At 36.3% G+C, this 26328-nt stretch overlaps 1 protein-coding gene across 2 annotated transcripts in view; it reads right to left on the bottom strand.

Annotated features, from left to right (window-relative positions):
- Positions 1–26328, bottom strand: part of LAMA2 (laminin subunit alpha 2) — a 628216-nt gene that overhangs the window by 39488 nt on the left and 562400 nt on the right. The window contains exons 46-54 of one of the 2 annotated variants that reach the window (XM_007450523.1): positions 24125–24268; positions 22985–23118; positions 20984–21143; positions 17877–18001; positions 13444–13606; positions 12622–12766; positions 6159–6297; positions 4074–4085; positions 820–940 (exon numbers count right to left, since the gene is read on the bottom strand). In XM_007450523.1, coding sequence (XP_007450585.1) covers positions 820–940; positions 4074–4085; positions 6159–6297; positions 12622–12766; positions 13444–13606; positions 17877–18001; positions 20984–21143; positions 22985–23118; positions 24125–24268 — 1143 coding nt within the window. The remainder of the gene's footprint in view (positions 1–819; positions 941–4073; positions 4086–6158; positions 6298–12621; positions 12767–13443; positions 13607–17876; positions 18002–20983; positions 21144–22984; positions 23119–24124; positions 24269–26328) is intronic. The other variant, XM_007450524.1, reaches the window with a different exon arrangement.

The following is a 26328-nucleotide window of genomic DNA, read 5'->3' as shown; positions in this document are numbered from 1 at the left end:
TGATATATTTAACATTTTCTTTTTAAAACAAACTCATCACTTTCAGAATTCCCATAAAACTTTTACTAATATTTGCTGATGACTGTTGGATCTTGTTTACAGATATAATAAGAGAGCAGCGCTGTGACCTGTGTTCCTCTCTCCTATGGATCAGCCTCTACTGAAGAGTCAGTGCAAAATAGTCAAGTGGTATCAGGAAGCTTCTGGGCTGCTTTGGCAATAAAGAAAAGACACTGAAGATACCTGATAACAGGGGACTTTGCAGTCCCGTCAAAGCCAAGTCTTTGTAGATGGTTCCCACTATGTGCCATTTTCAAAGAAAAGGAGGTTTGACTTCTAAGCTGTGAACAAGATTCTATGCACTAATGATCATGGTGTAAACTATTGCTTGCTATTTGTGTAAACTCCTAACACATTTCAGAAAAATAATTTAAGGCTACTAATAAAGCTATATAAAATACATGAAGATAAACTAAATCTAATATAGATGAGAAAAATGAGGAAAAGAGATAAGTAGTGTGGGAAAGGAAGAAGGAACCAGAAAAGAGATTAATATTGAAAATACACACTATGAAGTGCTGTACATGTGGGAAACTTGTTCACAATTTGGGGTCTCTGTAATTCTGTTCTCCTAAGTTCAGCTGATCATGAAAACTTATAGAAGTACTTCAATCTTGCTTTATCATTTACGCACAGCTAGGACTAGGGTCAGTAGGAATTTAAAATATATTAACAAGGACTGATCCCTGTAATAGACCCAACCTAAGTAAGTGAAATCTGATATGAATGTATTTAGGAAGTCATTAAGAAGAGACCAACCTCCAATGAACATCCTTTGGTAACACCAACATAATCAGGGCTGCTAAGTATGCTATATGGAGTTCTTGAAATTTCAATATCTTTGAGGCAGCCAGAATATTTCTTCAAATTTACTTCCGGCCTGTTGAAAAGTTAAATGGAAAACAAAAGCAATATCGTTAGGGCAATGGCGGTATAGTGTGTGTGCCTAGTGGATGAAAGCCACATGGAGCAAAGTGCTGCACAGGCAGGCATGTCTCTCAGACTGTGCACACGCACACACGTGTACCCAGCAAACTATGCTTCCCAAATTGCTGCACAGGCAGGCACGTCTCTCAGACTGTGCACATGCGCACACACGCACCCAGCAAACTATGCTTCCCAAATTGCTGCACAGGCAGGCACGTCTCTCAGACTGTGCACACGTGCACACACGCACTCAGCAAACTATGCTTCCCAAATTGCTGCACAGGCAGGCACGTCTCTCAGACTGTGCACACGCACACACATGCACCCAGCAAACTATGCTTCCATTAGCTACTGGTTGGATAAGTGGATATGAGCACCATCCTGCACAAGGAGTCTTTATGTAGTTCTTCCTCTCCTTTAAAAAAATAATCTCACCTATTGCATTTAACTACAAGGTTACAGGAATTAACTGACTTCTTATGAAGTGCTTCATATGCATAATGAAATGTGTTTCTTTTTTTCCAACAAAGGGCAGAACTTGTATGGGACAGCAGAATCAAACTACATACCGACAAAGTTAAATAAAATCTTGCTCAAAATTAAAAAAATATCTGGAAACATTGATTTTGAAAAGATAATATTTTCATTGAGACTTTTTTTGGGGGGGTGGTTAGCTGAAGAATAAGATAATGTCATATTTCTCTTTAAAGATTTTAAGTCGAATAAAACCTGAGAAACATTCTTTTGGATTACATAGTCTAAAAAAAAGGTACTTTAAGATTAAGTTTACAGATTGACCCTAAAGTCCTTATTCTGTATTGCAGCAGTAACAAAATAAAGCAACCAGAGTCACGAAACATACATTTAGTTTTTCCAATAAGGTTGAAAATGGCTTCAGTACCCAAATGACACTTGAATGTTTACTTTTTACTTACTACTTCTTAAAAAGGAATAAACATGCTAGCACGTAGTAAGTGCTCAATAAACATAAGCTAGCAGGGTGTTAATGGTGATGACACCTCTTTCACCTATAGCAGCACTGTCCAGTAGAACTTTCGGTGATGATGGAAATATTCTTTTCTGCACTGTCCAAATCAGTAATTAGTAGCCATATACGGCTGCTGGCACTTGAAAAGTAGCTTGTGCCAATGAGAAACTGAATTTTTATTGTTATTTATTTATTTATTTATTTGGCGGCAACGTGCGGCATGCAGGGTCTTAGTTCCCCGACCTGGGATCAAACCCGTGCTCCCTGCATTGGGAGTATGGAGTCTTAACCACTGGACCACCAGGGAAGTTCCATTTTTAAAAAAATTTTCTTTAATTTAAATTTAAATAGCCACTGTGGCTAGTGGTTACCATATTGAATAATGCAGGTCAACAACAATAGAAAAAGTAATACTTTTTTTTGATGTTAATAAGCAGCTCTAAAAACTGTCCAATCAACACCAAGATATATTTATTTGGATAATGATTAATTCTCTCCTCACTGTCCCATGGTGGCAGGATTCCTTTTTTTTTTTGTCTTAATAAAAAACACATGACATGAGGACAAACAGGTAGGAAAGCAAATCAGACCCTGGGAGTATGTATCAGGTGATTTATGTCATGCTGGGTATTTGTTCTATTTGTTCCTCTCTCTCTGGGACTGTTTTATTTTCTTTGATCATTTCCACTTGTTCCCAAGGTCTTCTGTTCAGTCAGCTGGTTATTACAAAAAACATGCCAACTGGAGAGTGAGAATCTTGCTTATATTCTTCTTGTATAAAGTAAAGGAAATGGGTGGACTTCATTCTCAGGGTTCATTTGGTTCCATGTTCGCTTAGAGGAAGACCGATTTATCACAAGTTTCTCAGAGGTCTTATCAATAAAATAAATCACTCCTACAAGTTATACACTTCATTGTTTCAGGGAAATACAAAGAATCATTTCAAAACACAACGATTTAGCAAGCTCGACATTATGAAAATCACAGGGTATAAGTAATCACATATGGTGATCAGATTCCTAATGAAAACCACAGGCCACTGCTTCCTCTGTTTGCCTCAGAGGCAAAATTACAAAGCTACACAATGTCATTCCAGAGTTTTATTGGCATATATTTTCACTGAAAGCCAGCCTCTGCTTTTCAGCCATCTCAGCAAACAGCACTTGATTGGTCTTATAACTGTACCGTGATTAAACAACTTGGATTGTTTTTTTCACACTTTCATTTCTATACAGTCTAGTTTCTGGTATTAAAAGTCTAGCCTTTGCTTTAAAAATTTCTTGGATCAGCTCAGCTTCATTATGTCCTTTCGGGAAATTTGGCACCATTAGGTTTCGAAATACCCAAACACTCAGCTGTAGCTCTAGCCAGAGTTTGATCAGCCACTTACAGAGGCCTGCTGCTTACAACTTTTACGCTAAAACCTCCTGCCTACAAATAGGAACTGAAATGCTCCTGAGAAGCTAGGGTGACTGTCCGCAAGCTTCCTCGTCATTAATGCAAACACTTGTTTTACATATAGTATTTCCAGAGAAATACTGACTCCATAGCTAAATTCTAAATAAACATGGCAAGAAAGAAGCAGCTTTGTCAAGAGGCGCAAGGGCCATGTTAACGCTTGCATATTTGCAGGCTTGCGAAAAGCAACCAGGCAGTAGTACGCATTTGGGAGAACAGGTTGATTGTTCAGCAGACAGTACGGTACCCGGGAGACCAGAGTCTGAGGTTCAACCCAAGGGACCAGTTTGTTCCCGAGAACTAGATTTCGCCCATAAACCTGGCCAGCTGCCCTTAGCGTGTGCTGCTGCATGTGTGCACCTGGCGGCACTGTGCGTGGGCGGTTGAACAAATAAGCAGAGCAACTTTGTCATCACGGCTGGTGAACAAGTCAAATTGCAGTGATGGTGGGTAAGCAGCAGCATTTTTATAAGCAAAGGGCAGCATGAGAACTATCTCAGAATGCACTACTTGTTCGTGAAATGTACTGTGAATAAAGCTGCATAGGTGTCACTCTGCTTCTGCATCACTGCTTTATCTAAGAAGCCACATTTACCCAACCCATGCACTTGAAGAAGGCATGCATAAATTTAAAATTTACCTTGCTTTCATACTAGGTCAAAGGGAAGAGAAAAAAAATGATTTACTTTTAATTGCATTTTCATTTAGTAAAACAATAAACTTTAATCATAAATCTTTTAAAAAAGAAAGCATTTCATAGAGATCTACAAAGGAAAGGAATATAAAACACCAACAGAAAAGAAAACAGACATATACCCTTGACTACAGTGAAAACAGAGTCCAACGGTGACCATCTCCCACACTATTCTCTTGGAAAATTTTAATTTTGGAATTGAATTTAAAGCACTCATATTTATCATTCTTACAAATGGGAAAATGCCCAAGTGTTGCTATGCTGTAGTGTTCATGAGTAGCCTGTAAGGAGAGCTTATTGCCTCTTTGAACTTAATTTGAACTTAATACACATAAAAATAATTCATGTTCATCACATCTTTTGCACTTTATCATATTAAGATCCTGTTTGTAGGCAAAATTACAGCTAACTACGAATGCATGGCTCCTTGACTCGTCACAAATACATGTCTAAAGGCTGTTTTGAAATAATGTGCCATGCCATAGAAATATTATAATTATGAAATGCTGTACTGTGAGAGTAAAAATATCTTGGCAGTAAAGACTCATCAGATATGTAGTCTGCAAACTAATACATAAACCCATACCAATGAAGTTAACATATACACTTTTGTAGATAGTTCCTAAAAATCACTTTATGGTCATTAAAGCTACATTATCACAAGAATAAATGAAGCCACCTTTGGATAGCCTTATTTTGGGTACATTTAGTTCACTCCTGGAGAATTTAGTTAGTGATCTTGCAAAGTAAATCTTAGCCTTGAACAATTTGCTGGATCCCTAGTATTTGAATAGTACCTGAAACATAGTATTGATAGATGCTCATCAAACACCTGTTGAATGGATAAATGGACTTTGGAGTAATAACTATGCCACTATTCAGATACATTTAATCTGCAATGATTTTTCTGACCAGACACTTTAAATCTATATTCCTAATACAAATGCAATATCACGTAGACGAATGCAGAGCCAGTTTATCTGCACCATTAAAGCTTATCAACTTATACCCTGATAGACTGGTAACTGGACAGGGGCCTGGTTTACGAGTTTAGACACAGAGAGGAGCAAACCTCTGTCTGCATACTCACTATCATAAAACGAGACTGAATTTCCACTGCTCATTTGAGAAATATGAAAATAATTTACCACTGTACTTTTCAGTTATTCTGAGACCCTTCCTATCGTAATGTGTCTTTTTAGAGTAGAAACATGTAGACAGGACTTTTGCAACCATCAAAAAGGTAACAAACTAAACAAAACAAAAATTAAAAACATGGTGGTCTGTATTTATAGTAAACTCTTAGGGGTTAGCCACATCAATTCATCCCATTCTAATTAGATTTAATTAACATTTATTGAGCACCAAATACTCTATAACTTGTATTTCTTATAAGTTGTTTTATAACAAGAAGCAAACTAATTAAATACCACATGAAATATTTTCTGACACTTTTTAGTTACTTCTATTAATTTTTTGAACTAGTTAAACTACGAGCTAAATATATCTCCCTATCTGCTCTCTAAAACACATACGTGAAATTTTAAAAAATGTTGACATGGGCGCGAGAATAACTAATACCACTTTAGCATCAGGCATATGGAAAAGTTCCAAAACTATTATCATGCTTGTGCTTAGCCATAAAATAGGTTATACTCACAGTGTCCTGGAGCACTGACTAATTTTCAGAACACTAAGCAATGTCAGTGCACCAGTGAATGTGCAAAAGGAGAAAGGTAATTACATTCAACTCCCATTTCTACCTTTAATAACTTTTATAATTCTTTACATCCGGTGACTGTAAGGGAAACAGTGATTCCCATCCATCTCTTCAACAAAGATATCAAATTAATCTTTAGTTTTTAAATCCCGGTGGTGTTATTGTAACACGCATCATGAAGTTTTAGATTAGGCCTTTTCTGCAACTAAAGGTTATGACATTCCTGTTGCAATTAAACTTCAGAACTCTAGTGAGCATAGTGGCCATTTAATTAAAACTTAATACTGAGCTCTAAATATACACCAAATTACCTCAAATTTCTCAGTGTTGGCAGACCACCAAAATATATTTTGTCATCTGCTTTCAAGTCAAGACCGAAGTTGTTTCCAGGAGATGAAGTTGCTATGTTCTCCTCATGGTTAGTATCTATATCTACAATTGATATGTTGGCTGCAAAGGAAAGAGGAAGTTTCACTTTTTATCTGCACAATACCAACCACATCTGTATCATCACTGTTCCTTCAGGATAAATTTACTTTAATTCTCAAATTAACATTGACTTTCTCAAGCACACATACTATATACAGCTATTTAATAATTGCAGAAACGACAATAACATCAATAAATACATTGTTAAACGATCCACAAAGAAAGCACGAAAATAACAGCCTGAACACCAGTGAAGGCAAACTAATCAAGATAAAAGAAAGAAGTGTAGATGGACAGCAGAGAACCAGTTGACATAGTTTTCCATAATATAGATAGGTAGTTAGAAAATAGGGTAATATCATTAACTAATGCTAAGATAAATATCTAATTAGAAATTAGATTATTAATTAGAAATATACAGAATTTGTGGTTCCCTTCTGTAAATTTCAGTATCCACAGAAGTACTGGGGTTTAAGCTCATCCACAGAGTGATGTTGATAAGATGGCTGTGCGTGGAAGTGGAGAGATGGGAATGTTTGTTTCGCAAGATGACGGGATCCACACCCATTGTAAATTACACTTTAGTTGGGGGATGCTGCGTGTTTTGAGAGAGGTGCAGTCTTCATGCCTTATTGCTTTTTTCTCAGGTCTCTAAAGGTTCTTCCAGTATGATGAGGATAAGAATTCAGAAATAGAAAGGAAAAAGGAAAAAAGAGAGGCTCTTCTCTGTTTAAACTGCTTTGTTCAGAGAGCAGATGGGAACACTTTTATCTCATTGATCTTACCCTCTTCATTCTTAAGAGTCAAGCTAGGCTCCTTCTGAATTATGTGCTTTCTCACCATAATATTTGCCTAGGCCCAGCCTTTAACTGCTAAATATATTTTGGATCCTTGATGCATATTGAGGCATTGGTTCATTAACATGACAAATTTGGCCTCTAAATCTTTGCCTGATATAAGATCTGGATTAGCAAGGGTCTAAAAATGGCCACTTGAACCAATGGATTATAAGGGCACTTCTAAATGTTTATTCTTTGGAACACTAGTTTCTTGAATGTTCCCGGGTCAAATAAATATGACAATCACTGGGTTAAGCAAAATTAAACATATGTCTTAATTTTATAGCTGCCCATATCTTTCAACATGCTAATATGTAATGTGATGCTCCAAAAGAGGGACACAGAGCACAAAGTATTTCCCAAATTTGTTTGACCCTGGAACATTATCATTTTCTCTCAACTCATCATCTTTTAGAAGAGTGTTCTTTGAAAAATAAAAGCACTATCAAACCTGAAAATTCCATTGTAATCTGTAGTCCTTCCATTTCAAAAGAAGTATTTTCAATAAAACCAAACATAATTGCCTTATAAAAAATGTCCAAAATAAAATACCTAAATCTATTAACACCTCAAATCCTTAAAGCAGAATTTTGTAAAAATAAACAAACAAAAAATACCTCAAAAATAAGTTCCCAATTAAAAAAATATTCAGCAAGTTAAGACTTAAAAAATTAATTACTTTCCAGCACATATTAATTTCATACACACATATCTTTTTGACCAGACTGGTGGCTGAAATAGAAAAGATTTATGAAACTGTTTTCCAAACTTTTTCATACATATTCTTTCTTATCCAGATCAGCAAAGAAGTTTTCATATAGGGCTGTTGACTGGAACATGAAAATAGCCTTTTTTTCTACAGACCTGGTATATATTTTAATGGTATCTGTGAAAATGAGATTCTCTCTCTATCACAGGCAAGCCAGAGACTGGAGGTAGCTTTCCTTCTTATCCCTGAGTGAATATATGCATTTTTAGAAATCATTCTAAGAAAAACTGATTAAAAAGCAGAAACACAATTGAACTGAGACTCACTGGCCCAAGTGTTAGCTTTGATAGAGAGACAGAGGATGGCATATTTTTACTGATTTAAAGGAAGGACTCTACCCTATCCTTTATGAGTGATAGCAATGAAGTGGGTTCTGCTATGGAATGCTAACACTTGCTTTTATTTCTTGCCCTATTTCTTTCCCTTATAGAATAGCCATTAACATAAAATTTTAGAGTTGATGAGTTCAGACATCATTTATGGGTAAGCAGGGAAATAAGGGTTTTATTAAATACTAGACACAGAGTAGGGGCTTAACAAGTACTTTATAATCAATGCTATAAAGGAGTTGTTCTAAAGGAATTGTTTTTACTATGGTAATTCTTTTCTTCTCTCTCTTAGTCCACTGAAAATCTAAATGATCGATCTTGCATCCATACCAATGCACTTGGGGGGATAGGAAGCATTTCTATTAGTGACTGTGGTTCCATTAACTGTCTCTCAAGGAAGGTGGGGAATCCCTCCTGAAGGAGTGTATTTGAATCTCAAGGGACAGTGGCTTTTACAAACTAGCTGAGAATAAAGCAACTAATCTGGTATCTGAAAAGGAGCAATGGCCTTACTTGAATTCTTATCCCACTATTCCATGGATTCTGGTCTTGCTAAAATCCACAGTGCCCTCCCTACAACCAAACCCAATGGGGTCCTTTGATCCCTATCTTAATCCATATCTATGCAGTATGTGAGGTTAAAATTTCCATCCTTCTAGAATTTTCCTCTTTGACTTCCATAATGCCAACTTCTCCAAGCCTCTCTTGCCTTTCCAACCTCATTCTCAGTCTCCTTCCCCAGGACCTATTTCTTTGAACACTTCTGAAACGCTGATGTTCCCTAATGTGTTTTCATTTGGCCACTTGTCAGGTTTCAGCTCTCAGAGTAGCTCAAGTTTATATTTACTTACCATATGTTGACAACTCAGAAATATACATGCCTGGACCTGATTTTTGCCTAAAAATCCACATTCAACAGGTGAGTCACTATATCCATCCCCAGTTGATATTCCAAATTAAAATGGTTCTCTTTTTCCTCCCAGATCTGTATTATTTATTTTATTAGGTGGCACTAAGACTCCCACCCAACCTCCTAAATTAGAGCCATCCTTTCTCCTCACCATTCCACATCTTACCAATCAACAGCCCTACTAATTTCATCTCCTAAATAACTCTAATATCTGTCCTTTTGAAAATTTTTTAAATTTATTTTTTCTAATCTTTAATTTTTATTTTATTTTTGGCCACGCTGCACGGCTTGAAAGATCTCAGTTCCCCGACCAGGAATCGAACCCAGCCACGGCAGTGAAAGCCTTGGAATCCTAACCACTAGGTCACCAGGGAACTCCCTCTGTCCTTTTTTTAAAAAACACTTTTATCGAAGTAAAATTGACATAGTATAATTTGCCCATATTTAAAATGTACAATTTGACAAGCTTTGAGATCTCTATACATCCATGAAATGATCACAGTCAAGAAATGAACATATCCGTCACCCCAGAAGTTTCCTTTTGTCATCCTTCCTTCCAGTCCCTCCCTACAAAACCCAGTCAACAAATATCCTCTATCGGCTTTCTGCGACCATATGTTAGTTTGTGTTTTCTATATAATTTCACATAAATGTACTTTTTTGTCTGCCTTCTTTTACTCAGAAAAATTATTTTGTTATTAATCCATTTTGTGTGCAAATTAATAGTTCATTTTTTTAACCACTAAATACTATTCCATTGTGTGGATGTACAACAATTTGTATACCAATTCACCTGCTGATGGATGTTTATTTTTTGTTTTTGAGTATCACAAATAAAGGTGCTATGAACCTTCTGGTACAAGTCTCTGTATGGATATATGCTTTCACATATCTTAGGTGAATACTTAGGAGTGGAATGGTTGTTTCATATGACAGGTCTATATTAAACTTTTTAAGAAACTGCCAACCTGTTTTCCAATGTGGCTGTACCAATTTACATCCTTGTCAGCAGTGTATAAGAATTCCACTTGCTTGACATCCTTGCCAGCCCTGGGTATGTTCAGTCTTTTTAATTTTAGACATTCTAGTAACCGTATAGTGGTTATCACATGTGGATTCATTTTGCATTTCCTTACTGTCAAATCCCACTGCAACTCTTATTTCAATTCATCTGTCTGAACTACTATTGTACCTAATTGGTCACCCTGCTTCCAGTTTAACCTGAAAATTTCCATTTCTTATTTCTCCTTTCTCTGATTATTTCCTTATAGCTCCCTTTGTGGGCTCTTCCTTTACTATACTGCTTAATATTGCTGTTTGCTCAAGGGCTTTGGATCACCTTATTCTAGATATGACTGTTTTGTTTTTCTCATCTCTATAAAGGTACAATGATTTAAAACATGAGGATGCTTTGTAGCTATCCATCTCTGCCCCACAACTCTGCTAATCCTCAGATTCGCATGACTAATTGCCTGTCAATTACACAGCTTCCCTAGGTTGCTAAGGACACTAAGAGTACCTTTAATACAGCACATCCAAAATAGAACTCAGCATCTTTCCTGAAAAACTATGCTGCATTTTTCCTGTATCCAATAGCTTGGTAAATGGCACTGACATATTCTTTGTTATTTTAAGAAAAAAAAAGGAATCATTTTTGATCTCCTTTTTAAAAAAATCTTACTCTCTGAGTATATCATAAAGCTCCTCAATTTTAAAATGCTTAATATCTTTGAACTCCATTCTTTCCTATCCATTCTCATGGTTCCCTTCTCCTTGCTCCTCCCCTGGTTTTCCTGCAGACTGCAGGAGCATCTGAAATTGTCACCATCTACCCTCCAGGTTGCTGCTAAAGAATCTTTACTAAAACACAAATCTGATGGTGTCACATTCTTGACTAAAACTCTCAGTAGTTCCCTATTGATTTCAGGAAGAGTTGAAACTCATTAGTTTAGCACATAAGGCCCTTTATAAACTGACTCTGTATTCTCTCCAGCTTCATCTGATAATTTTCTGCCGACATTCATCCTGTTAACCTATGGATTGACTTGTAGTTCCTAAAGCATTTCCCAAAGTGTGTTCAGCCAGATGCCAGTATGGCAATGGAAGGATTCTGGTGATCAAAGAAGCTTGGGAAGTGTTGGATCAAACAGAGTTAAACATTCTTCTTAACTACTGTGCCGAGCCTCTAACACGCAAATGTAACTTACTCGAGAACAATGTATACAGACAACAGTATTCCAATTTATTTTACGAGTGCAAAACCAGTTTTTGTCCAAACTGAGGAGTTTCTCCAGGGTTTCCTGTTCCAAGGAAAAGCAGTTGGAAAAAGATGTATGACGATGTTATTATGCTCACTGAGCCCTTGAGGCTTTCATACAATGTTCACCTCTCTGAATTGTCCAAAGGTGCTTTTCACCCAGAGTACTCCTCAGCCCCTGCTCATGCCTCAGGGCGCTCCCTTGGGGGCTGACCTCTGGGTTTGACTTTGACGTTTCTCTCTTCTGAGATTCCTAGCCTGCTATGCAGATCTCTACATGGCAATTAGATTTCTACTCTCTAACCGTTGACTGACTTGTCTATCTCCCCCATTAGACTGCAAGTTCCATAAAGACAAGGACTTATCATAGACTTCACTTGGTTCTTGCAGAGTATTTACTTGGTTCTTGGCAGATATTTGTTAAGTGCAGGAATGAAAGATGGTGCAAAGTTATACCTAAATTTTCATGAAATGTCACACTGGCATGTTCAAAATGAATTAAATCTAATTATATAAACAGAAGAATCTAAGTTTCATTTGCAGATATTGGCAATGCCATAGTACATAGAATTAGCGGAATTATACTAAGATAAAAATAGCAGTCCGCAAAGACCTAATAGGCTTGGATTTCTGTCTTGGTTGTGAGATCTTATGTATATATGTCTGGGACCACATATAAGTTGGAGTCTACACTTTCCTTTCTGTAAACCAGAACAAAATACCTGCTTCATGAGCAAATGAAATAATGTTTGTGAAAGTGTTTTGAAAATGTCCTGGAATCATAAAAATGTTACATTATTATTAATTATTAACTTGCACACATACAAATTTTTGGCATTTTCAAAAAATAAAGAACTGGTAGCTGTGCTCTATCACCCCTACAAATTCTACCTGTGGGCCACTCTAAAGGAAACATCTTGGCAAAACGGGAAGAAAAGGAGAGCACACGAGATTTTCAAATCTACTACAGGATATGATTTTACAAGTTGTAAGACAGTTTTATGCTTTCAAATTAAGCTCTCAGTTTCAAAAGAAAATGACAGAGAACCATTTGGCTCTTCAATCAGTCATGTCTAACCCAAACCACCTATAAGCTAAGCCAAAGAAATGACTGTTATCAATTTTTCACAGAATTTGTGAGTACCTAAAATAACAGACAGGGTCTTCCACATGATTAGGTACGTGGGAGCTTTGGATAGCATGATTAAGGCTCTGAGTGCATTATTACTATAGAAACTCACCTTGTTTTTGAATTCTTGACAAGGTGAATGATTTCCATTTCCCATCATTATGGTTTTGATTGCTGACAACGGAAGCCATTCCTGAACCCAGATCATAGCTGACTTTTATGTGCCCATCAGTGAGCTCTACACTCATGAAATCTTTCTATTAATAGAGTAAAAACACACCAGTGATTAGATACACAGAGCAATATACGAGTATTCATTTTCTTTGTGGAGTTTATAATAGGGCTTTATGGCTAAATTACTGACTGTGTTGATCTGTAACTGAAATCCATTTTTGGATACAGAATTGGTGTTACTATTTTGTGAATGTTTGTGGGTGTGATATTATGATGCAAATGGTCACAACCAAATTACTAGGATGTGTCCTTTTATGACAGGAGTAAAACTGGGTTCCTTTGAAAACATATTAAGCAAACTAAAGAGTACATTTCCTGAAAGTATTTACTAAGAAATATTGACCTGGAAAAAATAATGAGGCTCTTCAGAACCACCCTTTGACTTAGGTCTCTAGAAGAAGACTAAGGGAGTAGTTTTTCTGCTGCATGTTTCCATACGGGGGGATCTTTACTGGGTGCTTCTCTTAACGGATTATAAGGGAGATATACTGAAAATAAACAAAAATTAACTTGTATCTGTAATTAAGTTACTGATGGAAATATATAAACACTGTGCACCACTCTTGGCTATTACACAGCCATCCCAGACTCCTTTGAACAATAACTGATAATTCACCAAAACTGATAACTGCATTGGAACCTTACAGAAAAGAAGCAAACATATTTTCAATCATGAAAGATCAGCTGTGCGAATCTTTACCAGGTCTCGTGTGGCAAGGTACATCAGGAGAGCATTGGAAGAAAATGTCCTGAACTTGAACATGACAGTAGAGATGTTGGGGTACCAACGAATGGGGCGGCTGACTAATGCATAGCCTTCTCCATCAAACTGAATAGTCCCCTCACTATCTTCTACCTGCGGACTGAAGAGAGACATTTCACGTGAATCAGACGATGTCTACTTGGTCCATCAGTATTCAATACATCATACTGTCTTCTGAGACTGGACTGTAGGCTGTTGTAGGGCAGGAACCATCCCAGATATACCTTCCATCCTTCCCCTTCTCTCCAGCTCTACTGCCACCATCAGACCAAGTAACCACCATTTCTCACCTGACTTCATTAGGTGTTCAATAACTAGGTCACTGATGTTTAATACTTTTGCTGAAGTGCTTGGTGGCTAGTTATATTAGTGTTTAAGTGTATTTTAGTGGTGTGAACTAGTAGGATTTTGGAATGGGCTAAGAATGCATTATTACATTTCCCCAATACATAACATAATAGGGAGTAGGGGTTGGCTGAAGAGTGAAGGTGGTTGAAAGGTACTAACTTAAAGTTGTAAGAAAAAAAAAGGTACCAGGATACAGGCTTCTATTCTCTGAACTCTTGTTATGCTGTAGGTTTTTCTGGGACAGATTAGATTCAGATAATGAAGGGTTCCTCTAACTATGTGTGTTTGTTGATCTGTCTTCTTCACCAGGATGTAAGCTCTATGAAACGAAATAGAGATTAAGGGCCAGGCTCCATGCCAGGCACAGACTCAGCATCTAGTGTGGTACTTGGCTAATAGCAGAATCTGGTAGATATTTGTGGAATGAAAGGGATATTAGTAAAGCAAATTGCCTCACAGAGAATATATGTTCAATCAATATTGGTTGAATAATTAATGAATATCTAAGATAAGTCTTGTAAATATAACATTTAAAAAGATTTTTTTCAAATGAAAAGTTATCATCTATCTATCTTATCTAATTGACGTTAACAGAGTAAGTTTTGATTGTGGAGATATTTTTAAACTTTAAATATCTGCGTATTAGCTTATATTTGAATCTGTGAAATTGGAGTGTCGTACTAACTTGAGAAGAGAGGAGATATGAGAAATATTATAGTAATCTCATAAAATAACAAGAGGTTAGAATGGTATTTGCATGCAATCTTGGCTAATGAGAAAAATAATAGGGTATAAACATTAATGGCCTTGAGGAGGAGGAACTGTTACTCATTTTAGACAAGTTGGCTTTTCTCTGTTTCTGGAAAAGGAGAAATAAAACTCTGAAGACAAAAGGAAGGGAAGAGTCTTAACTATGCGTTTCACAGTCAGGTTTTCGTAAAGTTAAGATATATCTAAATAGGTATAAGATCAGATGATGCCATATATATATTTTTCTAATGTACCCTTAAAAGATGCTTTTTCAATATTCATGAAACATGTTCACTGAAAGCTTGAGGGACTAAATCAGCCTATTAATATAATTTATGTGAATAAATCAGCTGAATAATTTTGGCCTTCCTTCATCATTATAACAAATCCATTAAAATCTAGAGCACCACATTTGAGATAAGAAAATGTAATGTAGCATCTACTAAGGAAAAGTTCCATGAGGTTCTCAAATCCTAGGATTTTGCATTATATACTGCCTTGCTACCAGTGACAATAGGGTGCGAGAGTCACCACTGACACTTTCCTGAGTGCTTTGGCCCAGTGCATTGTTACTCACAAATTGAAGAGAAAAAACCCACAAAACTTCATATATAATGTCAGGAGAGGCACTGGAATAAAAAATATATATATCACATTTTATTTTCCTTGTACGGAAACCCTGGGATATTTGTATCCTGGTGTTCTTATGCCCTTAATCTATTAATTTCCTCAACACACAATGGAAAAAATAGCAGAGTAGATGGCAGGTACCCTGGAGTCTGACGTGGAATCTCAGAAGTCACTTTAACACCTCAGGTTTCAGTGTCTCCACTCTGAGACGAAAGGGTTAGATCTACTCCAACCCTATTAGAGCTTCTACTCAAGCAACAGGCAAATCTGCGAGCAAGAGTTTTGTACAAGAATAGCAAAACATACAGATGTAAATCAGCCTATCATTTAATTCATTAGCTAAAACCGGTAAATCTGGCTTCAAATTGTTGACTTTGAGGTGGGGGAAAAATGAATCTTTCCAGGTATAGACTCAATATTTCAACATCTAACATTATGCTAGAGTTTTCCTATTCATTTTCAATACATTTGCCAGGAAGAGTGACAATTCTTTTCTAATTAATAAATGCTAAGCTTCTTAACTTGCCTTTTGTTTCTCTTTTGAACCTGGATTTCTGGTCAAGTTAGTAAAGATTAATTATGCTATTTGGAACAGCCATGCTCTTCCATGTAAAACTTGTTAACCACAGAACTAGATGAATATTAAAGTTTAGTATATTAATATTTCATCATTGTTTCAGTGTTCAGCTAAATACATTTTACTAGTAGCAGTTTTTTTCCCTATTTTTTTAAGAAAAATAAGATACACTTTTTTTATAGCCCTGACAGATAATCCTTTCTAAAACATTACAAAAATTATATCCTTTCTACTGACTACTGAATAAATGCAAATTTCTAAAACTCACATTCCAAGATCTACAAAATGTTCCTAGTCTATGTCTTGTAGCCTTGTCTATTTCATCTCCCCCATTTTACCATTTCTGCTCTAAAAGTGCAACCATTAATTTTATGTTAAAATGTGTTATATGTTCTCCTGAAAAGAAAACAAACACCAGGAGTTCTAAAATATTTTTCCTAAAATTATCAAGGCTTATGGAAAAATAGGGCTTAGGGCAAGCCACTCAAAACTTATGTGCCTTTGTAATCAGAGCACTCACAAAAACAGTAACATTCTTGATCAAAAGAGTAGTATAATTCAAAAAGGTATATTAGGAATTTTTAAAATAAGGAATTACTTCAGTAAATGTAGAACTTCAGCCTATTATAATTACATTAATTCATATAATACTTTATATGATGAAGGCCTAAGATCTTTGCAGAATTGATAATTAGTGATGCTACAGTCTTAACACATAATATGCACCGCTGAAAGGACATTTAAATACTTTAGACGTTTGTTTGATAATAAGCTTTGGAAAATCCTACTTAGAAATTTACCAAAGAAATGTTTACGGAAACGTTGGTGTTGATTTGTGAGTAGCAGAATATTGATGTAGAGCTCATTGTCCTTGTATTGAAAGAATTTTACAGACAACATTCTATATTAGATTTTATTGAAGATTATTAACAAAACCACTTTAAACTATGAATGGATCAGGCTTTCAAACTGTCCTCAGTGCTATACTGAAAAGTCTATTATGACAAAAAAAAGTAGAAAGATGAAAGTTAAAACTTTTGGAGAGGGAATATTTTCGGGCTACTTTCTTCTATAAAACTCTAGAGATGTTGAGAAGAAAATGTGAAGTATACTCTGCTACATTAATGGAGAATTTAGGTCCTAAAAATGTACATGTTCCCTTTATACTGGAAATAAAAAATATAAACTCCCTAGCACCTAATGATGTTAGAGTTACTATGTATATATATTAAGCTTCCAGGTATTTAATTTAAATTTTATAGCTTTAACTAAGTATAATTAACATTGTTGCAGGCTCAGATGATCAGTGGGCTTTAAGTTTTTTATGCAGAGAAATCCTCTATTTCTTCTTAATTGTTTTACATCCTCTATTCAGGTTTATATAAGAATATTTATATATGTTTTATATGCTTTTTAAATATTTTTGAATTCCAACATTCTAACCTCTATCTTATAATTAATGATGTTTATTATGAAACTTTCTCCTGGCTTATCTTGACCTCTGCTTCTTAAGCAGAATCTTCAAGTCCCATGGGTTTCCACTTGAAACTCTTACATGATGCTATGTGTCATTTGAAAAATCCTGTAGGAGATAAAACCTGCAGTATCGTTCTATATTTTGTTGTAAACACAAGCAGAGTGAATCCAGGCTCTGAGAGGCCTGAAGCTTAATCAGTTTAGGGAGACCTTTCCTTAAGTAAAAATAAATGATGACTACAGAACAGCCACAGACACGCAACACCTCCTGAACATGAAGGTAAGCTGGCCTGGAAGGAGATAGTAGTCTTAACTGCTTGAGGTTAAAATATCTTAACTTTGCAAATTTTACAAAAACACATGACCACGTCAAAGTACTAGGATACTTCCCAAATCCTTGGAAAGTGCCTGCACAGGTGAGGGAGGGGACTTAAAGTTTCTTTGCTTCCTGGTAAATCCACCTCTGAACACAATCTCTTCAAACTTGTTGCATATCATCTACATGATAATAGGACACTGCGCAATAAAATTAAAGCTTCTGTGACACACAGGCCTGATAGACCTTGGAAGAGTCCTCCTCTCCACTAACCTGACGGTACATCCTTTGCAGTCACCTTCTATTTCTCGGAAATTCCACAACCCTATAGGTTTGCTGTCAAAGTATGCTTCTCCCATACAGCCAGTGAATGTAACCACACGTACAGCATCAGCCTTCTGTAGAGAGAAACATATTTGTTAGAATTTAGAATTTCACAAAAAAATTAAGAGTACCCATGAGAGTTATTATATGAGCAGCAGAATCTGGGGTAGTTATTATCTACTCTTTGTGAAAGTCTTGGTTGTGTACGTATCCATCTTTTAACCATATAATATCCTCATGGATCCTGGTTATTCTGTGCTTTACCAGTTTATCACCATTAGTAAATAAACACTCCAAGCTTCCGACCTTAGGTAAACTGCTTATTCTGAGATTCTATTTTTTTTTTATCGGTCCGTAACATGAGATTATTAGGAGAATTAACTAAGAGAATTTATTTATGGTACCACATTCAGTGCCTGGCACAGAGAAGGTGTTTAATAAAAGTAAGTGCTCCTATCCACTAAGGAGATTTATGAGAAAGGGTACATACTGACTACACAAAGGGGAAAAAAGCTTGCATATTGATTATCCTATGATACTGCTGTCCTCAATTTTTCATTTCCTTTTACACCCAAGTAGGTTTCTAGGGCAGGAGAATGAAGGGACATAGTACATTTGTAAGAGAAGGGACTCTGTTGTTGTTGTTTGCGGGCACACACAGCACAGAGCCCGACATCGAATAGGGGCACAATAAATATTTGTTGAATGACAACTCTGGTGTCATTCTCACAGGTAAAGGTCTTTTTATAAATTTCTATTTTATATTGGAGCATAGTTGATTAACAATGTTGTGTTAGTTTCAGGTGTACAGCAAAGTGATTCAGTTATACATATACATTTATTCCTTTTCAAATTTTTTCCCATTTAGGTTATTACAGAATATTGAGCAGCGTTCCCTGTGTTATATAGTAGGTCCTTGTTGGTTATCTATTTTAAATATAGCAGTGTGTACATGTCAATTCTGGGTATTTAGCAGTCAACAAGGAGGGGAATGATCCGATCCACTCTAGAGAACCTTGCTGTAATTTAAACAACTATTCCTTTTAGCGTCAATATATTACAATTCCACAACTTCAGAAGCACTTTGCCAAAGCAAATCCACATTTATCTGAATAACCTGGAAGGAAAAAGTGAATTGATATGTTTGGATTTTAGAAAAAATAGAAGATAGTCACTGAGTAGTTAAACATTTATAGTTATAATTTTAGGTTAAACTCATCAACACATACATCTTCCTACCGTTATGATCAAGTGGGGCACTGCCATGGAGAAGGAATGTTGTCAGACACTGACATATACAAGTCAGGAACAGTCCTTGGAATCCTCTGTCATCTGTGGAAGCTTCTCTTAATTTTCCAGAGGTTGATTATCCTACTTGTGAATTGTACTTGCTTTTTGCTTTTCCTTCTTGCATCATAAAAACTATACTTGGGATATTTTTCTGCTCCTTTGAATTTTCACTAGTATGTTGATTTAATTATCTGTTTTCAGTTTTTTGGTTCATATTCTGGTATGGCAGAAGCCTTGAAACTCTTGGCCAAAATGATGAAGATTTTCTGTAGATTTCATTTGCTTGTGTTTTTTTTCCCCCTCAGACTGGCATAAATAAATTTCTTTATGTCTAGTGACATGTGAATAATAAGAAGAATTATTTAAGGTGCAATTTAAGGTGTGACTACCATATCTTAGGCATGTAATCTCACTATTCATTGAGGTAGTAAAGGGTGGTGATTAAGAGTAGAGATTCTTGTGCCTGGAAATGAGTGTTCAAGTCCCAGTTCCACCACTGATGGCTATGTGATCTTTGGTGAATCATTTAACTTCTCTCTTATTTAGATTCCTTAACTATAAAATGAGGAGGATATTATCTACATTTTGAGGTTGTTATGAAAATTGTTAATTCATGTAAATTACTTAGAACATTACTTAGCAAATAGTAAGGGTTATATAAATGTTATAAAAGTTTATTATTGTATCCTACAATATGCAAGCAAGGTAGATATTTTTATCTCCCTTTCTAGTTAAGGAAACTGAAGCCCAAGAGGTTAAGTGACTTGCCTAAGGTCATATTTTAGTAAGTGATAGAGCAGGGAATTCAACCTGGATTTAATTTCAAAATTCATGGTTTTTTTGTATTACTCGGTGCTATCCCTATATTTATCTTTCTGAGGAGGAAAGAAAGTTGGCAGTATGACTATATATTACTATGTACCATATATATTTATATGCAGCTCTAAGAAATGAGGATGATTTTAGTGTGTAGCTGTGGAATCCATTCCAATACTTTAGAGTCACATCTCATACACAAAGCAAATAAAACAACCTCACTCTATATGAAGGTTGAGTTCTCATAAAGCTGGGGTCACCCTGGCTTTTCACATTTTCTGACTGATCTCATCCCAGGATCATTCTGCCAGACCCAGGATTATGCATTGTACTTGGTTGTGCTCTTACATCTCACCCACAGGTCGTTTTCCAACACCTAACTCCATTTAATCAACACGAGCTTCTTTAAAATGCAGGCACTTTGCAATCTGAAATGCATAAGGACCTGTCACAAAGCAATTATGAATATTAAGTGCATTACTCGATAAGAATGAGAAGAGCAACTTGAAAACTTTAAAAATCGGATCATGATCTGAAGGCTTATGGCTCCTGTGATATTTCCCAAGGTATTCATAAATCTTTTAATTAGATGTGAGTTTGAACTTTATAGCACTTTATATCAATAAATCATAAACTGATTCAGAAAATCAGGTATCTTTAGAAAACACTTTGCTCCTGAGACAACTAAAATATCAAAAAATTGATGCCACAGATGAGGGTGAAACAACTGTTTAAGTAAATACACATAGGTTTAAAAAGACTGTGCTTCCAGATTGGATATTCAAGGAAGAAAATTCTTACTCAAAATATATTCACGTTTTCATAAAAACAAATTAAGTAAAAAGTGGTCAAGTTTTTGCAGCGCTTTATCATGTCTTTGCCCAAAGTCATCATGCCAGGAATTGTCTGCAGAGATTAAATAAACAGAATGGGGAAGAACAACACATTACCTTCAACTTCCCAGTCAAGCCACCAACAAACAGCATTGCGTTTGCGTCCACATCTAGAATAGTGTACCCTGGAGGTGACGCTGAATGGTATGTACTGGGCATAATGCTGGCTTTGGGTCCATCCAGAGCTCTCACGGAAATTGTTCCATTTCTCCCAGTTCTTCCAGGGTATGTGTTGAAATGAAATGGAAGAAAATACAGAAAATGAAGTATGTATCACATTTCTGGTCACTTCAGATTTAAAAGATATAAAATGTAGAGATTTGTTTTGGGATATTTAAGAGATAGCTGGGTGTTTAGCTTCAAACATTCCAGACTCAATAAGCTGAAAATCAAAACCCAGAATCTGCTCTCTGCTATACGTTTACCATCAGATTCAACCAGGACCACTGAGCAATCTACCCTGATTCTCAATGTGTCCAGTGATAGGAAATGACACAGCAACAATTAGCTGATGGAACTGCTGTTGGTTAAATGGAAAGTCTTTTTCCTCTTGCTTTACAAAACAATGTGCTATTTACCTACATGGACTATATAAGCAAGTTTATATTACTTCATTCAGTCTAATTTAATTCAGCAAGTGAACCCCAAATAAGCCACCCTTCTGCATTATAAGCTGCATAATTTCTCCTAAAATCCCTGATTATCTTGGATCCAAATTTGCTGAAGTAAGTCTTCCTGGAATCATGCATCATTTATTGTTTGGCACACCATCTTAATGTGTACACCACAAAATCCAGGCTACAGAGTCGTGTATACAAATTGTACAGAAGAACTCCACATTTAGATTCAATTAATAGACTTTTGGAAGCTATTATTATTGTATTTCATTTTCTTTTTTTAAGTGATTGGTTCCCATGAGTTATTAAACATGAAAATCTGATCTTTTTCCGGAGACAAGCAGTCATAACAAAACTTTGTCATATTTCTCTCCCTACTGTCTCATTTTGGTAATCTTTTTATCTTTGAGGGTGCAGGATTAACTGAAATATGTAGAAACAATAGAATGAATTTATAAATAAGGTTCTTCTTTAACAGAATACATCTGTTCTAATAGAAGAACTGTACTTTGCAAATATAAGTATTCTTAAGTCCAATAGTGTACTTAATCCCTCCCCCACCATCACACATGTAAGCATTTTATCTGTTGCTCTCTCCTCTCTCTCCCTCACACACACACACGCTTTTATTTAAGATCTTATAAAGGAATTGAAGATATTTCTTTTCATTAAGTTTCTTTTAAACTTTTAATTGTGAAAAATTAAACATATACACACATAGAATGAAACTCTATGTATCTATCACCTAGATTCAACAATCACCAGATCTTCAAGTCTTCTTTACCCATCTCTGATCAACTTCCCTTGGCCTTTAACAAAACCTCTTGACTGTTAGCTGCTTTGTGTTTAGTAGGTAGTTGGGAATTAGAAAAAGAAGAGGAGAAAATGAAGAGGAAGTATTGAGGGCAAGAATGGATTCTACAAGTAATCTGTACACTGTTAGAAGTTAATTAAATTAAAGCATCAAGGATAGAATTAATCAATTTCCTATTCCTTCCCACAAGTAGTGTGGACCTGACATATTTTACATTCATGCCAGCATTTAGATACTGCACCCGCCTGTAGCCAAGACTGCTGTGTAGACTAGAAGAGGCGCTTTGCACCAAAGACAGATACCAATGGCACCTCTTATGCTCTGGATTGTACTGAATAAGGGCAACAGAAAACAACTTAACCTCAAAGTTTCTACAGGACAACCAGATGAGGAGGCCAAAAAGGACTGGTCATTCTGTTCAATACCTTGAAGATTTGTCAATTCCTAACACGTTCTATAAAGGTACCATTCACACACACTTATACATGTATATAATATATAACATTCGTATACGTGTGTGTGTACCTACATAGCTACCTTCTTGAAACAGAAATAAAAATTTTCTTATAAACTAGGAAATTACTTCAAAATTCTGTCAATGATCTTAATCTCTATTGAGTTAGTTACCTTGATGCCTCAATACGGTACCAATATGAGTCATCAATAGTCAAATCTGGATACTCGACACGTCCAACTCCGGATCCAACATCCCAGAGGAAGCTTACTTTGCCTTTACGCATTTCTATAGCCAGAAAGTCAGTCTAGTGCAGAGAAACACAAAAACAATAAATATCAGATATAAGGCACCCTGAAAGAGGAAGCCAGCCGAGTCTTTTCAACAGGTGCCATTTTCAGATATATGAAATAATTAGAAGCCTCACAATGAAGATCCCCAAATAATATGATCTATTATTTCTACGATTAAATAATACTTTATTATTGTATCTTTACAATACAATGTCCATACACATGTCCATAGTGCTGAGGCAAATGTGTTAATTCAACCAATTCTGATTAGGTCTAACATTGAGACAAACGTCTTTTCTTGCACTGATACTTGTGGTAGAGATAAAAGCAAATATTTAGGTTCAGAATTCATTGTTTTCACCATGGGCACTGACGTTTTTGAGGGGCCAGGTATGCTTTTTCACCCAAGGTGATCCAAACTTTCTCACCTGATTTCCAAGTACTGATTTATGTGATAAGTGGTCTGTTGAAAAGTCTTATTCATTTTGGAGGGTCTCCATGCGTATAAAGTCAAATGGGTCAAATGAAAGGAATTAGAAGTTTGAGGTGAGCTCTTTTAGATACAATTTCTGTTACTTCAGTTTGAGTCATTAATTCAACATGAATCAAAAGGGTTTTCATTGGTAAAAAATAGTACACGATTTTCAGTTTCATTTCACATGTAAGTTCATTGTAATTTCTTAGTTAGAGAAAAATTTTAAAAAGCCTTATTCCTATTAATCTTTCTTCTTAAATAGCTGGATCTGAAAATATAATTCAAAACTAAATGCTGGTATGCTCACAAATGAAAGCAGATATGCCTAAACACTGTAAAAAGTTTCCATTTCATTTGCCTTCTAACTTAATTTGACACTTCAGAACTTGGTGAGGTAAGATTCTGATGTTTTCGAATCTGAAAGGCTACCTTATTCAATTTTGGGACCATTATATTAGACTCTATACATGTCCCACACTACCAGGATTAACCTCTGACTATACACATACACAGTAGGCCAAAGAAAGGCTGAATGTTAGACTTACAAATTTGGCACTTCCAAGATAAAAAAGGAGGTTGTCCGCGACAGCCGTCTTTACGTTGACAATGATATTATTGTAGCTTCCTTTCTTGATTTCTGGCTTGTATGTTCGAATGCAGTCACCTCCCGAAGACACAGATACTTTGATCTTTAAGAAAAACGAGGTACAAAGAACCAAGTCTAAATCTCTCAGAAAGTTTGAAGTCGCTCCCAATCACAAAGCCATCATCATCTCTTCTTTGAAGTTGTTTTTCCATCAGCAAATGGTATCATTAAATGCCCATATGCAGACCCCATTATACTCATTAATAAGGGCACAGAAGAGCACCTTTCCACCAGTATTTTGACAATGAGCTGTTCACAGTCCCATGGCTTGTTAGCACGCCACTACTTTTTGAAGCATGCAACTAACAAATTCTTGCCTTCATAACTTACTCCTTTATGAATAGGGGAACATTCTCAAGAGGCGATTTTATATGAAGCTAATGGTATAGATCTTCATTCAGGTTGTTTAATGAAATTTTACAATTCAAATTTCAGTGATTTCGGTATCACTTAAAGTAGGAAACCATTTTCCTTTTAGTTTTTGAGAGGAGATTACCTACCCTGCCATGTTCTTACAGTTGAAAGAGGCCAACTAGATTTTGTTCCAGATGTTCTAATAAGAATAATCATTCTACTTAGAACATACATTTCAGAATAAATTATACCTTTGTATTAAGTCACCAGGAAAAGGAACAGAAACAATTTCCAGTGGCTATCATTACTAATGTATTTAACAGCTCCTTTTTCTTTTGACTAGTACTTTAAAAATTACTATAAATTGCTAAGATAGAAATTCATATGTGACTAGAGCTGACACTGTTTGTACCAATTTGTACTTACATTTAGGGAGCCTTTCTTCAATCACAAATAACACTAGTTGATTATTCCATTTAATTTTCTTTGGTTCATGTGTACTATCAAAAAGGTACTTTCAGGACAGCAATGTTGTTGGTTGGACTCAGAGAGATTCTGTTACTTTGTTAGTGACAGTGTTCAAAGTAGGAGGCGGAGACACATACAAAACTTCTGTCATTGGTTCAAATTCCTGGCTTCAGGCTTCAGGAAGCCTCTTGGCCCTCACTAGGGGTGAATTTCCATTTTCTCATCACTTATAGCACCTTGCACACTTTGGAGAAAGCCAACGGCTATTATGGTTACCTCCATAAAAGAGCTGTGCAAACTCCAAACAAGATAGCCTAGGACACCAAACCCATCTCCATCTTATGGTGAGACAAGGAGGTGTCTTGAAGAGTCTAATGAGAGAGTAGGTGTTAGGCAGCGCCAGCACCCCTCTCCAAGGGTGGTACAGACTACACAGAGGACGTGCTGGATTCAAAATTGGTTGGATTCAAAAGAGAAAGCTAAGGAGAAATTTTTGGTTCTGACAAATATGTAAATTCATCTATGTTTGAGAACTTCCGGGGATATAGCAGATCTGTTGAATCTCCTGCGGATCCTGTGTAAGTCATATACTTGTACTGTTTCCTCACCTAATGTGCTATCCAAATTGCATTTCCAAGCAAAGAAAACAGTGTGCTGGAAAGAAACAGGGGCTCACCCTAATGGAGTTCTGTGCGGGGTTGGGGCTGGAATAATCTAGGACAACTGCTGCTTAGACTGCTCTCCCTGTCCTTTCCTTCCCTCTAAGGGTGGGACCCAGACTGCCAACTGAGGAGCACAGTACTGGTCACCAGAGTGTTTGCTCTCTGTCCTGGAGAGTTAGTCTTCTTGCTTGTGTGGTTTTCAGTTAAGAAGGTAGCTCTTTGTTCCACAAATATAAGGTAGGATTTCCCTACTACATAAAATGCTAAGTGTAGATGAATCAAAATGACTTGCAGTCATCCAAAAAGAACACAGATCAAGTCCAGAAGGCTTGACAACAGATTTTTATCAAGGATTTTTTCCCCCTAGTCTTAATGAATTTTACTAGAAGGAATAATCTCAAAATAGAACTGATAATGGTTAAAATGTCACACTGTACAATTTGTTAGAGATTTTAAAAAAGATCAGGGCTTCCCTGGTGGCGCAGTGGTTGAGAGTCTGCCTGCAGATGCAGCGGACACGGGTTCGTGCCCCGGTCCGGGAAGACCCCACATGCCGCCGAGCGGCTGGGCCCGTGAGCCATGGCCGCTGAGCCTGCGCGTCCGGAGCCTGTGCTCTGCA

The sequence above is a fragment of the Lipotes vexillifer genome, unplaced genomic scaffold (assembly GCF_000442215.2).
Source record: "Lipotes vexillifer unplaced genomic scaffold, Lipotes_vexillifer_v1.1 scaffold537, whole genome shotgun sequence".
In the NCBI taxonomy this organism is placed as follows: domain Eukaryota; kingdom Metazoa; phylum Chordata; class Mammalia; order Artiodactyla; family Lipotidae; genus Lipotes; species Lipotes vexillifer.
The sequence above is the reverse complement of the archived record's forward strand: the minus strand, read 5'-3'. Positions and strand labels throughout refer to the sequence as shown.